Source organism: Microcaecilia unicolor, chromosome 1 (assembly GCF_901765095.1).
Source record: "Microcaecilia unicolor chromosome 1, aMicUni1.1, whole genome shotgun sequence".
NCBI classification, from domain to species: Eukaryota; Metazoa; Chordata; class Amphibia; order Gymnophiona; family Siphonopidae; genus Microcaecilia; species Microcaecilia unicolor.
In genome coordinates, this window is record NC_044031.1 from 769,598,947 (window position 1) to 769,614,868 (window position 15,922).

At 47.9% G+C, this 15,922-nt stretch overlaps 1 protein-coding gene across 4 annotated transcripts in view; it reads left to right on the top strand.

The window, feature by feature from the left end:
* Nucleotides 1-15,922, top strand: part of ADAMTS7 (ADAM metallopeptidase with thrombospondin type 1 motif 7) — a 218,563-nt gene that overhangs the window by 185,847 nt on the left and 16,794 nt on the right. The window contains exons 17-21 of one of the 4 annotated variants that reach the window (XM_030189821.1): nucleotides 1,223-1,349; nucleotides 7,830-8,043; nucleotides 11,513-13,165; nucleotides 13,202-13,234; nucleotides 14,057-14,209. In XM_030189821.1, the coding sequence (XP_030045681.1) occupies nucleotides 1,223-1,349; nucleotides 7,830-8,043; nucleotides 11,513-13,165; nucleotides 13,202-13,234; nucleotides 14,057-14,209 (2,180 nt within the window). Of the gene's footprint in view, nucleotides 1-1,222; nucleotides 1,350-7,829; nucleotides 8,044-11,512; nucleotides 13,235-14,056; nucleotides 14,210-15,922 lie in introns of all 4 variants that reach the window. The other 3 variants (XM_030189823.1, XM_030189822.1, XM_030189820.1) reach the window with 3 other exon arrangements.

Consider the following 15,922-nt stretch of genomic DNA (forward strand, 5'->3'; position numbering starts at 1 on the left):
GCAAGGCTGCGACGTGGTCTTCTGTCCACACATTCACATCACATTACTGCCTCCAGCAGGATACCCGACGCGACAGTCGGTTCGGGCAGTCGGTGCTGCAGAATCTGTTTGGGGTGTAAATCCAACTCCACCCTCCAGGACCCGAATTTATTCTGGTCAGGCTGCACTCTCAGTTAGTTGTTCTTCGTAGGTCAATTTCTGTTGTACCCTCGCCGTTGCGAGGTTCAATTGACCTGGGTTCTTGTTTTGAGTGAGCCTGAAAGCTAGGGATACCCCAGTCGTGAGAACAAGCAGCCTGCTTGTCCTCGGAGAAAGTGAATGATACATACCTGTAGCAGGTGTTCTCCGAGGACAGCAGGCTGATTGTTCTCACCTACCCTCCCTCCTCCCCTTTGGAGTTGTGTTTCATATTTATTGCTTGTCATTCAACTGGCGGGAGCGGTCGCGCACGGGCGGGAAGACGGCCGCGCATGCGCGGTGGGCGTGCCCTGCGTGCCGACCGTCCCGCGAAGCCTTTTCCGGTTGGTGGGGGCTGCCGCGGACGTCACCCAGTCGTGAGAACAATCAGCCTGCTGTCCTGGGAGAACACCTGCTACAGGTATGTATCATTCACTTTCCTAGGGATAGTGGTGTTGGTTCTCGACTTGCTCCTGTGTGATGTGCTTTTTGGTGAGTGATGCTTCACTGATTCCCGGGTGATGTGTTTTGGGAGGTAGTGTACTTGATTGATTACCTACTCTGGGATGAGGGTGCATAGGTTTTTCACTTACTCCTTGGTTGATGTGCATTTTGGCTGGTTGAATGGCATGTTTGAGGATGGTGGAGTGGGTGCTAGATGCTTGATGTTCTTTGGGGGAGAGGGGTGATAGGAAGTATGCTCTTGGATGGGGGTTGGATGCTTGACTTTTTCCCCGATGATATGCTTTGGGGTGGGCAATGCTTGACTCCATCCTTTGGTGATCCTCTAGGATGGGGAGATAAGTGCTTAACTAACTCACTTGGTTATGCAGTTTGGGGCAGAGGGTGTTCAGTTTGCTGTCCAGGTGACATGTTCTAGGACAGGGGGATACTTGACTTGCTCTCTAGGGGTGGAGAAGCTGGGTGTATGGTTGACTGACTTCCTAAGCAAGACGCTTGGGTTCACTTTTGGGGGCTTACTCGTGTTAACTGATGATGAGGTTCTAGGACAGACTGTCAGCTGTCTTCTGCTTCCCTTCTGCAGGTGTTCAGAGGCAGATTGTGTACTGTGTAGAAAAACTTGCTGGGATAGTGGAAGAGCGGTACTGTGAATCTCTGATACGACCAGATGACATACAGCGTACATGCAATGAGGAGCCCTGTCCAGCCAGGTACAGTGTTGTGAACTACATATCACCCTCCCCAAAACCCCCAGCTCATCCATGGAGTGCTCAGGTGCACAATTGATTTTCTGATTATTATATGTTTTCTAGCACAGGAATATAAAACATGGGCAAGTATTTTATCGTGGCTGCTATGTGGTTTACAATAGTATTAAAAGAGAAAGTTGAAGAGAGGAAAGAGAACGCGGAGGAGGTGAAAGGGGAGGGGGATTAGCTAGGCAGAGAAAACGCGGAGGAGGTGAAAGGGGAGGGGGATTAGCTATGCAGAGAGAACGCGGAGGAGGTGAAAGGGGAGGGGGATTAGCTAGGCAGAGAGAACACAGAGGAGGTGAAAGGGGAGGGGGATTAGGCAGAGAGAACACAGAGGAGGTAAAAGGGGAGGGGGATTAGCTAGGCAGAGACAACACAGAGGAGGTGAAAGGGGAGGGGGATTAGCTAGGCAGAGAGGACACAGAGGAGGTGAAAGGGGAGGGGGATTAGCTAGGCAGAGAGAACACGGAGGAGGTGAAAGGGGAGGGGGATTAGCTAGGCAGAGAGAACACAGAGGAGGTGAAAGGGGAGGGGGATTAGCTAGGCAGAGAGAACACAGAGGAGGTGAAAGGGGAGGGGGATTTGCTAGGCAGAGAGAACGCGGAGGAGGTGAAAGGGGAGGGGGATTTGCTAGGCAGAGAGAACGCGGAGGAGGTGAAAGGGGAGGGGGGTTAGCTAGGCAGAGAGAATACAGAGGAGGTGAAAGGGGAGGGGGATTTGCTAGGCAGAGAGAACACAGAGGAGGTAAAAGGGGAGGGGGATTAGCTAGGCAGAGAGAACACAGAGGAGGTGAAAGGGGAGGGGGATTTGCTAGGCAGAGAGCATGCGGAGGAGGTGAAAGGGGAGGGGGATTAGCTAGACAGAGAGAACACGGAGGAGGTGAAAGGGGAGGGGGATTAGCTAGGCAGAGAGAACACAGAGGAGGTGAAAGGGGAGGGGGATTAGCTAGGCAGAGAGAACACGGAGGAGGTAAAAGGGGAGGGGGATTAGCTAGGCAGAGAAAACACAGGAGGTGAAAGGGGAGGGGGATTAGCTAGGCAGAGAGAACACGGAGGAGGTAAAAGGGGAGGGGGATTAGCTAGGCAGAGAGAACACAGGGGAGGTAAAAGGGGAGGGGGATTAGCTAGGCAGAGAAAATACAGGAGGTGAAAGGGGAGGGGGATTAGCTAGGCAGAGAAAACACAGGAGGTGAAAGGGGAGGGGGATTAGCTAGGCAGAGAGAACACAGAGGAGGTAAAAGGGGAGGGGGATTAGCTAGGCAGAGAAAACACAGGAGGTGAAAGGGGAGGCGGATTAGCTAGGCAGAGAGAACACGAAGGAGGTGAGGGGGATTAGCTAGGCAGAGAGAACGCGGAGGAGGTGAAAGGGGAGGGGGATTAGCTAGGCAGAGAGAACACGGAGGAGGTAAAAGGGGAGGGGGATTAGCTAGGCAGAGAGAACACAGAGGAGGTGAGGGGGATTAGCTAGGCAGAGAGAACGCGGAGGAGGTGAAAGAGGAGGGGGATTCGCTAGGCAGAGAGAACACGGAGGAGGTGAAAGAGGAGGGGGATTAGCTAGGCAGAGAGAACACGGAGGAGGTGAAAGAGGAGGGGGATTAGCTAGGCAGAGAGAACACGGAGGAGGTGAAAGGGGAGGGGGATTAGCTAGGCAGAGAGAACACAGAGGAGGTGAAAGGGGAGGGGGATTAGGCAGAGAGAACGTGGAGGTGAAAGGGGAGGGGATTAGCTAGGCAGAGAGAATGCAGAAGGTGAAAGGGGAGGGGGATTAGTTAGGCAGAGAGAATGCGGAGGAGGTGAAAGGGGAGGGGGATTAGCTAGACAGAGAGAACGCAGAGGAGGTGAGGGGGATTAGCTAGGCAGAGGAAACACCAAAGGCCTCCAAAACAAGGTAAGTTTTGAGTGTAGACTTAAATATTGGAAGGGGGGTTGTGACCTAATATGAGACGGGAGGGAGTTTCCACAGTATAGGGCCAAGATAACTAAAGGCAGTTTTGTGTGAAATGTTGAGCGGGAGTGAGTGTGGGAAGGGAAGGTGAGAAGATTACTGTTAGCAGATCGGAGAGAGCAGGAGGAACATGGGCGATAAAGAGAGCGTCAACAGGTAATATACAGGCAAACTTGTGCTGATGCTCTTATTCTAGGATGGTCAGTGTGTACAGTGGGGGAAATAAGTATTTGATCCCTTGCTGATTTTGTAAGTTTGCCCACTGACAAAGACATGAGCAGCCCATAATTGAAGGGTAGGTTATTGGTAACAGTGAGAGATAGCACATCACAAATTAAATCCGGAAAATCACATTGTGGAAAGTATATGAATTTATTTGCATTCTGCAGAGGGAAATAAGTATTTGATCCCCCACCAACCAGTAAGAGATCTGGCCCCTACAGACCAGGTAGATGCTCCAAATCAACTCGTTACCTGCATGACAGACAGCTGTCGGCAATGGTCACCTGTATGAAAGACACCTGTCCACAGACTCAGTGAATCAGTCAGACTCTAACCTCTACAAAATGGCCAAGAGCAAGGAGCTGTCTAAGGATGTCAGGGACAAGATCATACACCTGCACAAGGCTGGAATGGGCTACAAAACCATCAGTAAGACGCTGGGCGAGAAGGAGACAACTGTTGGTGCCATAGTAAGAAAATGGAAGAAGTACAAAATGACTGTCAATCGACAAAGATCTGGGGCTCCACGCAAAATCTCACCTCGTGGGGTATCCTTGATCATGAGGAAGGTTAGAAATCAGCCTACAACTACATGGGGGGAACTTGTCAATGATCTCAAGGCAGCTGGGACCACTGTCACCACGAAAACCATTGGTAACACATTACGACATAACGGATTGCAATCCTGCAGTGCCCGCAAGGTCCCCCTGCTCCGGAAGGCACATGTGACGGCCCGTCTGAAGTTTGCCAGTGAACACCTGGATGATGCCGAGAGTGATTGGGAGAAGGTGCTGTGGTCAGATGAGACAAAAATTGAGCTCTTTGGCATGAACTCAACTCGCCGTGTTTGGAGGAAGAGAAATGCTGCCTATGACCCAAAGAACACCGTCCCCACTGTCAAGCATGGAGGTGGAAATGTTATGTTTTGGGGGTGTTTCTCTGCTAAGGGCACAGGACTACTTCACCGCATCAATGGGAGAATGGATGGGGCCATGTACCGTACAATTCTGAGTGACAACCTCCTTCCCTCCGCCAGGGCCTTAAAAATGGGTCATGGCTGGGTCTTCCAGCACGACAATGACCCAAAACATACAGCCAAGGCAACAAAGGAGTGGCTCAGGAAGAAGCACATTAGGGTCATGGAGTGGCCTAGCCAGTCACCAGACCTTAATCCCATTGAAAACTTATGGAGGGAGCTGAAGCTGCGAGTTGCCAAGCGACAGCCCAGAACTCTTAATGATTTAGAGATGATCTGCAAAGAGGAGTGGACCAAAATTCCTCCTGACATGTGTGCAAACCTCATCATCAACTACAGAAGACGTCTGACCGCTGTGCTTGCCAACAAGGGTTTTGCCACCAAGTATTAGGTCTTGTTTGCCAGAGGGATTAAATACTTATTTCCCTCTGCAGAATGCAAATAAATTCATATACTTTCCACAATGTGATTTTCCAGATTTAATTTGTGATGTGCTATCTCTCACTGTTACCAATAACCTACCCTTCAATTATGGGCTGCTCATGTCTTTGTCAGTGGGCAAACTTACAAAATCAGCAAGGGATCAAATACTTATTTCCCCCACTGTAAGTGTCACTGTTCTAGTACTACTACTACTATTTAGCATTTCTATAGCGCTACAAGGCGTACGCAGCGCTATAGAAATGCTGAGACACCCCCACCCAGCTATCAGTCTGTACCTCACACTGGACCTGCAGGTTCTCCTGTTATTCCAGAGTACTCCCTAGGTGACCTCCCAGACTCCCAGCCCCCACTTCCAAATGTGGGAGGTTCTGGCAGAGGTCCAAGCGGCCTCAGAACTGGGGCAAATCAAGGTGGCATCACATGTCCACACAGAACATCCCACACCAGCATCACAAGCGAGAGCTGCTCCTGTGAGTCTCGCACATCACCCAACAGAGCGTCCTAGTGGACTCAAGCACAGAGACGAAATAACACCTCATGTTAATTGAACAGACCACATCCCTCCTAGCAAGCCAGAAAAATATCCTGTCCCCCTGATGTCCATAGCTCTTGCTAGCAATCATGGTCATCTTTAGTCCTGCTGCCGCTTCACAAGTCCCTCTAATACTCATTAGTTCCTATTTCCTGCTTACATTGACGAAGACCAACAACCAAAGTCAGCATCGGTCTCACGGACAGAATAAGTGCTTGGATGCCTTGTTCCATCAGCCCCAGCTGTATCCCTGATGATACAGCTCCTGTTTTGCCCTGAGCGGGAGCACTAGTCCTCTGATTTGACCACACAACGCAGTGAAATCCGGTTCACCAATCATGGCAACTATGTAAACTTACTTCTTTACATTACTAATGACCCGATTAGTGAATACACTAGCGTGGTCTCTCGAGCCACAATACCTCATCCCTGTTCTGTCATCGTCTGGGCACCGACCAGAAGCTAGAATCTTAAGCTTAACTGGAAAATAGGTATAGTTATAGCTTATTGAACTTGCTTAACTGCTGTAGTTGCCAAAGCAGAGCAGAGCAGTGTACAAAGCTAAAAAAAACATACGGCAAAGGAAAGGAATTACAAATGATGATAGAAAAGAGAACTTAGCACACAATGAAAAAAAGAGGTACCATTATTCAAAGAGAGGCATTAGAACACACAATCAAAAACAGGGGTGACTCGACCCAACTGGCTGGCAGCAGCTTCTAGTCAACCCTCGTCTCCAAAGGCTTGTCTGAAAAGCCAAGCTTTCAGGTTGGCCTTAAAACTCCCAAGAGACAGGTCACAACGTAGAGCAAGGGGCAGACACTTCCAAATGTCAGGAGAAAGGAAGAAGAAAGCACAGTGTCTAGTTGTCTCTAGTTGGGCAAATACCCTTTATCATCCCACATCCTAACACTGGATTCCGATCTATTAAAAGGGCCAGAACAAGCACTTACAAAACCCTAAACATCAGCTGATAACCATCAGATGTGACACTGATGACACCTCCTCCTACATACTGAACCCATTAGCCTACATAAAGGCCCGTTCTGTTGTCAACAATGCAGAACTTTAACTGTTGTCTCTGCTTGGACTCTTCTCTCTGCTCCCATCCTTTAGCCTAAGCTTAGAGTTCTCTCTCTGCTCAGATCCTTTAACCTAAGCTCGGATTCTTGTCTCTGCTCAGATCCTTTAATCTACTCTTGTACTTTTGTCTCTGCTCAGATCCTTTAGCCTAAGCTCCGACTCTTCTCTCTGCTCAGATCCTTTAATCTAAGTTCGGACTTTTATCTCTGCTTCTATCTTTAGCCTAAACTTGTACTGTCATCTCTGCTCAGATCCTTTAACCTAAGCTCGGATTCTTGTCTCTGCTCAGATCCTTTAATCTACTCTTGTACTTTTGTCTCTGCTCAGATCCTTTAGCCTAAGCTCCGACTCTTCTCTCTGCTCAGATCCTTTAATCTAAGTTCGGACTTTTATCTCTGCTTCTATCTTTAGCCTAAACTTGTACTTTTGTCTCTGGTCAGATCCTTTAATCTAAGCTTGTACTGTCATCTCTGCTCAGATCCTTTAACCTAAACTCGGACTTTTGTCTCTGCTCCTATCTTTAGCCTAAGCTTGGACTCGTCTCTCTGCTCAGATCCTTTAATCTAAGCTTGGACTTTTGTCTCTGCTCAGATCCTTTAACCTACACTCGGACTTTTGTCTCTGCTCCTATCTTTAGCCTAAGCTCGGACTTCTCTCTCTGCTCTTATGTTTTAACCTAAGCTTGTACTTGTTTTCCTCTGCTCCTATCCTTTAGCCTAAGCTCAGACTCTTCTTTCTGCTCTGATCCTTTAACCTACGCTCAGATTCTTGTCTCTGCTCCAGTCCTTTAACCTAAGCTCGGACTCGGCATATTATTTCTTGTTTGGAAGAGAGGCTATTAGAACCCAAGCCTGTCTCCCCATCCTTGGAGGTTTCTTGTTGCTTATTCCTCAGGTTGGGAAAGGGAGGGGGGAAGATAATAAGGGGAGGGATGTTCTTCATTGGAGTAACATATCCAGTTTCTGATCCTGTTGTTCTGTTGGATGGTGGGGGTGTTGGGGGGACTTCATTTTGTATGAAAGTTCAAATGTGTCTCCTCCTTTAGTTTATATGCTGTTTCTTCTCTATTAATAAAAATGATTTATACTACCCTAAGCTCGGACTCTTGTCTTCTCTGATCCTTTAACCTAAATTTGAATTCTTGCCTCTGCTCCCATCTTTTAGCCTAAGTTCGGACACTTCTCTTTGCTCTGATCTTTTAGCTTCTTCTCCTGAACTTCCCTTTTTACTTGCTTAGGTGGTGGGTTGGAGAATGGCAGCCCTGCTCTGCATCCTGTGGTGACATGGGTGTTATAAAGAGGACGGTGCTCTGTATTCAGAGCGTGCGGCTGGACGAGCAGCGAGCCTTGCAGCCTGCGGACTGCCAGCACATTCCACGGCCTGACTCCAGTATGTCCTGCAACCACCAGGTCCCCTGCCCTGTGGAATGGACAACCGGTATATGGTCAGAGGTGAGAAACATAAAAAGAACAAAGATCTCTTTCTCTTGCCTCTACCACAGACTTGGGACATGAGGTATGTGAGAGCTGGATGAAACTCTTCCCTTCCCCTACAACCCTCTGAAATATATATCAAAGCTGGAGGAATTCTACTTACCCCAGGCTCGGAATATGAGAACTGCAGGAATCCACCTCCCTGTTCAAACTCTGAAGCTTAGGTATATAAGAGCTGAAGGTTTCTTCCCCCTACTCACCCCTGCACCAGACTCAGAAGCTTAGATATATAAGATATGGAGAGTCCCCCCCACCACCCTCCTTCCACTCACCACAAACATGAGTTATATGAGAGCTGGAGGATTCCCTCCCCCCCACCATCCCCAGACTTAGGAGCTTAGGTATATGAGACTTAAAGCCAGATGCACTAACTCCACGGAAAAAGCCCTTCCCTTACCGATCCCTTAGCGATTCAGAAAAAAACGGGCATGCATGAAGGAAATCGCATACAAATGAGCTGCTCGCTGTTAGCTCATTTGCATGCAATTTCCTTCCTAGGGAGGGGAAGCCAGTCGGCCAGCTGAGCATGCACAGAGCAGCCAAGTGTTATGCGTGGCTGCTCTGCGCATGCCAAAGACGGCTTCATACACGCAGACAAGCTGGGTGTATAATAGCCATCTACAACCTCCAATAAATTGCCGTCTTTGGCATTGTGCAGCAGAGGGAGGGAGCGGGACCCTGGAAAGAGAAGAGAGAACTAAACGATGCGATGGAGACCCAGGTCTCTCAGCCAATCACAGAGCGTTTAGCTGACAGCAATGACAGCTAAACGCGCTGTGACTGGCAGGCACTTCTGCTTTTTTTTTTAAAGCACATAAGCACTGCCATATTGGGAAAAGACCAAGGGTCCATCAAGCCCAGCATCCCGTCTCCGACAGCGGCCAATTCAGGCTTCAAGAACCCGGCAACCCCCCACCCCCAAAAAATGATTTTTTAATAATCTTCAATGGACTTTTCCTTCAGGAATCTGTCCAAACCCCCTTTAAATTCCGTAAGGCCAGCTGCTGTCACTACATTTTCCGGCAACGAATTCCAGAGTCTAACTACAACGCTGAGTAAAGAAAAACTTTCTCCTATACCATATTCTAGCTTCATCTTGTGTCCCCTGGTTTTGTTGTTGTTTGAAAGTGTAAACAATCGCTTCACATCTGTCCGCTCTACTCCGCTCATTATCTTGTAGACTTTTATCATATCACCCCTCAGCCGCCTTTTCCCTAACCCAGTGGCGTTCCTTGCCTGGATGGCACCCGGGGCGGAGCGCCGATGCGCCCCCACCCTCCGGGTGCAGCGCGCCCCCCCCCACTAAATTACACATTTCCCCCCCTCCGGCGAAATGACACCCCCCCCCCGGGTGCACGCTGCTGGGGGGGGGGGTGCCGCGGCGCGCGCCTACTCCGAGTTCGCTAAACTTCTTTGCTCGTTCGCTACAGCTCCCTCTACCCCGGAACAGGAAGTAACCTGTTCCAGGGCGGAGGGAGCTGCAGCGAATGAGCAAAGAAGTTTAGCGAACTCGGAGCAGGCGCGTGCCGCAGCACCCCCCAGCGGCGTGCACCCGGGTCGGACCGCCCCCACCGCCCCCCCCCTTGGTATGCCACTGCCCTAACCTTCTCAGCCTTTCCTCATAGGGAAGTCGTTCCATCCCTTTTATCATTTTTTAATGCAAGAAGCATAACACTAAAAAGAAGTGGCCTGCCATTTAGCTGTCAGTGCTGTTAACTAAACGCGCTGTGATTGGCTGAGAGAGACCTGGGTCTCCCTCAGATCTTTGCAGTTCTCTCTCTTTCCAGGGTCCTGCTGTCTCTCCCTCTGCTGCACAATGCCTAAGATGGCTTCATACACGCAGACAAGCTGGGTGTATAATAGCCATCTACAACCTCCAATAAATTGCCACAGAAGTGTCTGTTATGCTTCTTGTAACAGCAACAGATCACGGCAGCCCCAGCCAGGCATTACCGAGAGGTGCAGACCTCCCATTAGGTTTTCCACAGTAAAGGTAGGGACTGCTTTTGTGCAAGGGGTGGGAAAGCGGCTGTGCATCGCCTTGCATGCACATTATAATACTAATTAGCTCATTATAATACCTTTTAGTTCATTTGCGTTCCGTTTTCGTTAGCTGCTACCGTGACAGGAAAATGGCTCGAACCCTTGTGTGCATCTCTTGTTTTACTACTTGCTCACTAGACTAGCTAAAACTGGTTTAAAAACCACCTGGCTGGCTCGTTAGGTTTAGTGCATCTGGCCCTTAGAGTCTCCCCCCACCCCACGCCACCCCAGACATGAGATACAGCTACAAAACATACAGAGGCATCCATCCTTTGAAAACTGTGTGAAAAGCAGGTGATGCGGCCATGTGTGTGACCTGTACATGGAGTGCTGTGCTTGAGGGATGGGAATTGAGGTTGGGAGCCACATGGATTAGACGGGCAGGTTTAGAACTGTTTTTCTAGTGTTTTCAGGGTTAATTATAATTCTGTTGTTCCTGTGTTTCTTCCCTGTCTCACCACATCAGGGTGATGGAAATGTGGTTTATGGGACAGATGCAGTCTGAAGCTGGTTTGAGCCTCAAGTATTTCAATTGTGGTTTGGGTCTAACAAAGACTTTTTATTTCAGATATGAAAAGGAATTTCTTATTATTTTCCTGTAAAGATTAGCAAAGAGACAAAAAAATGGCTTTCAATGCAGTTGAAATTCCTTTTAATATGTATGTTCCCCGAGGACAGGGAGGAAGCAGCAGACAATGAACTAGAAAAACTCATAGTCAGGGGGTACATATTTTGGGTGTCTCTGTGCATAAGTCTGCTTTGAGGTTTCTCTTCTGCTGTCTGTGCTGTTTCCATACTCTGGGTGTGTCGGGGTGCATCAGTCTCCTGCTTTGAGGTTTCTCTTCTGCTGTCTGTGCTGTTTCCATACTCTGGGTGTGTCGGGGTGCATCAGTCTCCTGCTTTGAGGGTTTTCTTCTGCTGTCTGTGCTGTTTCCATACTCTGGGTGTGTCGGGGTGCATCAGTCTCCTGCTTTAAGGTTTCTCTTCTGTGCTGTTTCCATACTCTGGGTGTTTCGGGGTGCATCAGTCTCCTGCTTTGAGGTTTCTCTTCTGCTGTCTGTGCTGTTTCCATACTCTGGGTGTGTCGGGGTGCATCAGTCTCCTGCTTTGAGGTTTCTCTTCTGCTGTCTGTGCTGTTTCCATACTCTGGGTGTGTCAAGGTACATCACTTTCCTCCCTTAGATCTCTCTTCAGCACTCTACGCTGTATTCATACATGGGTGTCTCAGAGTTACATCCACAGCAACTGCTCAGCTCTTCAATCCCTTCCTGTCCCTCAGATTCCCCTATGCTTGTCCTATGCCTTCTTGAATGTAGAGGAGAACGTTAATGTAGCTCTGCTCTCATGGTCTTCTGATGCTTCCTTTTCTTTTTTTTCTTACCAGTGTTCAGTCACCTGTGGGACCGGAATACAAAGACGACTTGTTTATTGTAGTAATGATACAGCCTCTGCCTGCAGTGCCACTCAGAAACCCAGTTCCGAAATACCTTGCTCCGTGCAGGACTGTCCTGTGACCTTGGAAACCCCAAATCCCAACTGGTCAGGCAGTGGTTCATCCAGCCAAGAGATCTTTAATGAAATCCATTACATTCCGCAGAGCCAACCAATGAAACCACAAATCAATACACCCGAAGAGGAAAACCTCATTACAGCAGAAGACTTCATCACTGGCAATAAAAAAAGCAGGAGCAGAAACATCTTTGTTGATGACTTTTACTACGATTATAATTTCATTAACTTCCATGAAGATTTGTCCGATAACCCTCTGAGTGAGAAAGATGCTCCCAGTACTGCTGGTAGCCAGGAGACCTCTAGCCAGGCCATGGTGACCAATGACAATTGTCAGTCTCCTAGTGTTTCAACTGGAGGCGAATCTGGAGGGTGGAACTCCACAGCAGTGTCGCATGCCCAAGACAACGAGCTGGGACAAGTATCGGAGAAAGTCAGAACAACTCAAGCTAATTCCTCTGAGTCCTATAAAAGAGGCATAGAGGAACAGGCAGGGAATGATTCTGCAGAAGATAGTCTGTCTGCTAGCAACGGAACAAGCCCTTATCCTGTACTCCATAGCTCTGGCGATCCATCAGTAGAGACGTTTCAAGAAGACCAGGGGAGGACAGCTGTGCCCATGGAGAATGTTGTCATTACAACTTACAGTCCAGGTTACCACCACATCTTCAGCCCTACTGCTCTCCAGGCAGATACCCCTACAGTGGACACTATAAGGGAGAGTGAGGTAGTCAGATCTACGATCAGTGTGTCAGCAGAGGAGGAGAGAGTGCCTGACCCTCATACCATACACCCTCAGCCATCCTCTCCCTCACCAAAGACCCTTCTACTCCCCATGATACATAGAGGTTTCGTACTGGAGTCTACCGATTCCCTCAGTGCTGAAGGAACCCAGAAAAGCCATGAGATGAGACCCCAAGACCGGTATTCTCAGAATCCTGATCCACAGAATCCAGCCACTCTAGTGCTCACAACACCTTTACCGCTGGTGACGTCAGTATCTCCCTTGTCATCGGTAACTTCAAGCCATGCACCACTGGATTTTACCCAACATGGTGTCCAAGTACCAGTGCCACAGTCATCCTGGCACTGGAACAGCAAAGAGGGTCTACAGCTTTCCGTTGCATCTCCTGCTGCAACTGTCACCCTCCAGCCCAAACTGGATTCCACTGACATTACAATTCTTCCTCAAACAGAGCAGAGACCCAGCAATCTTCCTTCTGTTTGGAAAACAGCTGTAACATCTAGAGACCATCATGGCTCAGCAGATGCCAACTCTCTAGGACGCATTCCCAAAACGAAGAAACCAGAAATGACTGTTCCCAACCAGGGAGATTTCTCAGTGACATCCATTCCCGGTCACAATACTTTGAGAGAGGAGAATCCTCACTCGGTGTTGGCAGTGACAGCTGGTCCCACTTACAGCGCTCTGAGAGAGCAGGACGATCCTCATTCCGTACTGGCAGAGACATCCATTCCCAGTCTGAGCGCTGAGCAGGAGAATCCTCACTCGGTGCTGGCAGTGACAGCTAGTCCTACTCACAGAGCTGTGTTCGCAGTGGAGAAGCCACAGTGGGAGGTTGGAAGCTGGAGTGAGGTGAGTATTAGGATTCTGAGGAAGTTATAATATGTATGTGGTGAAATTTCCCATCTAACACAAAACAAAAATGGAAAAGCAACCCTACGTATAGAATGCAATCAGGAAAGAGTAAGGATGCACAAATAGCCTTCCAATCCAACCAAAAAGACGTAGTTGTGTAAAACAAAATTTGCTTTTGTCACAGGATATCAAAACAGGCACCACATGGGTGCTTATGGCTGCAGAAATATCAAGTCATGAACCTCATAACTGATTGATATTGTGAATGCCACTGAACAGCGCTGTGTAGTGGTGTTCGCAGTATCGATTGATTACGAGGTTAAATTTTGCAACACTTGTTAATGTGATGTAACAGACATTATTGTCATTAGTGCTTATTTACTAAGTAAGCACAGAACCCCCATCGTGCTGTGTGTTAAGAAGCCACGATGTGGATTGCGTGTTCAGTGTGCTCTATCTAATGTGTACAGTTATCTGAATAGTTTCACTGTTGAAATCGCTTATTGCCTATGCTGGGTTATATGTGCTGGACACCATCTTGGGTGAATTTCTTCATAAAGACGATAATTAAATCCAAATAAATAAATCATTTACATTAGTAAATCAGACCCTTAGATTGTCAGACCTTTGGGACAGGGAAATACCTGCCAGGCCTTGAGCTACTGCTGAAAAGGTGTAAAGTAGATCCAAACAAAAATAAATGAATTTGACTGACAGCTGCCCCGTCCTGCCTCCCAGGGAGCCCAGTTGCTGTTTGCAGTTTCATGTGGGTCACCCTAGAGGGAGGAATGTGCTGATTCAGCTCTTTCTGATTTGCAGTGTTCCACCACTTGTGGCCTTGGCGCCCTCTGGAGGACGGTACAGTGTAGCACTGGCAAAGACACAGAATGCGACATGACAGAGAAACCCATCCCCGCTCAAAGGTGCTACCTGAGACCCTGCGCATTATGGCACGTTGGAAACTGGAGTAAGGTAATGTGCTGGAACCTAGGCCTAGGAATACCCCACTTAAAATGATGAGCCTGTTGGTAATGGGGGGTGGGTGGAAATAAAAAATGGGTAAAATGAGAGGTGGTGCAGCTTGCTTTTTTTTAGGGGTGGGGAGGGGATGGGACTTGATACACAGCTTTTCTGTGGTTTTTGCAACTACATTCAAGGTGGTTTACATAGTAATATACAGGTACTTATTTGTACCTAGGGCAATGGAATCACAAGGAGCTGTAGTGGGAATTGAACCCAGATCACCAGGATCAAAGTCCACTGCACTAAACACTAGGCTACTCCACCACTAACCATGGTGTGACCACACCCCAAATACTGTGTGCAATTCTGGGCACCACATCTCAAAAAAGATACAGTGGAATTAGAAAAGGTACAGAGAAGGGCAACGAAAATGATAAAGGGGATGGGACGACTTCCCTATGAGGAAAGGCTGAAACGACTAGGGCTGTTTAGCTTGGAGAAAAGGCGGCTGAGGGGAGATATGATAGAGGTCTATAAAATAACGAGTGGAGTGGAACAGGTAGAGGTGAATCACTTGTTTACTCTTTCCAAAAATATTAGGACTAAGGGGCATGCAGTAAACATAAGAGTAGCCATAATGGGTCAGACCAATGGTTCATCTAGCCCAGTATCCTGTTTCCAAACAGTGGTCAAAGCCAGGTCACAAGTACCTGGCAGAAACCCAGTAAGTAGCAACATTCCATGGTACCAAAGTAGCAACATTGGGGATGAGTTTGCAATGAAGCTACAAAGTAGTAAAATTTAAAGCGAATTGGAGATAATTTTTCTTCAGTCAACATGTACTTAAACTCTAGAATTTGTTGCCAGAGAATGTAGAAAAAGCAGTTAGCTTAGCAGGGTTTAAATAGGTTTGGATGGCTTCCTAAAGGAAAAGTCCATAGACCATTATTAAATTGACTTGGGGGAAACTCCACTGCTTATTTCTGGGATAAGCAGTATAAAATGTTTTGTACTTTTTTGGGATCTTGCCAGGTATTTGTGACCTGGATTGGCCACTGTTGGAAACAGGATGCTGGGCTCGATGGATCTTCGGTCTGTCCCAGTATGGCAATACTTATGTACTTATTAGGGGCAGACAGACATTCGATAACACGAGGAGAGTTTTATGTCTCATCGCCATTGTGGAGCAGGGTTTACATCCTGCTATTTTATTATCTTTAGACACAAAGAAAGCCTTTGACAGGGTCTCCTGGCCCTTTATGTTGGTGGTTCTAAGGAAAATTGGCCTGTCAGGGCCTTCTCTGCATCACATAGTACATAGTAGGTGATGGCAGATAAAGACCTGTATGGTCCATCCAGTCTGCCCAACAAGATAAAATCATTTATATGTATACCTAACCTTGATTTGTCCTTGCCATTTTCAGGGCACAGACAGTAGAAGTCTGCCCAGCACTAGCTTTGCTTCCCAATTACCAGTGTTGCCACCCAATCTCTGCTAAGCTTCTGAGGATCCATTCCTTTATGTTTATCCCACACATTTTTGAATTCCATTACAGTTTCATCTCCACCAGCTCCCGCAGGAGGGCATTCCAAGTATCCACCACTCTCTCCTAGAGAGGAGACCACCTTGATGAGGTGCCCATCCTTGGCTAAAATTTGATCTGCTTTTTAAATACCATTTAGCGTAGCCATCAAAGATGGCAGTCTGGGATTCTACAGATG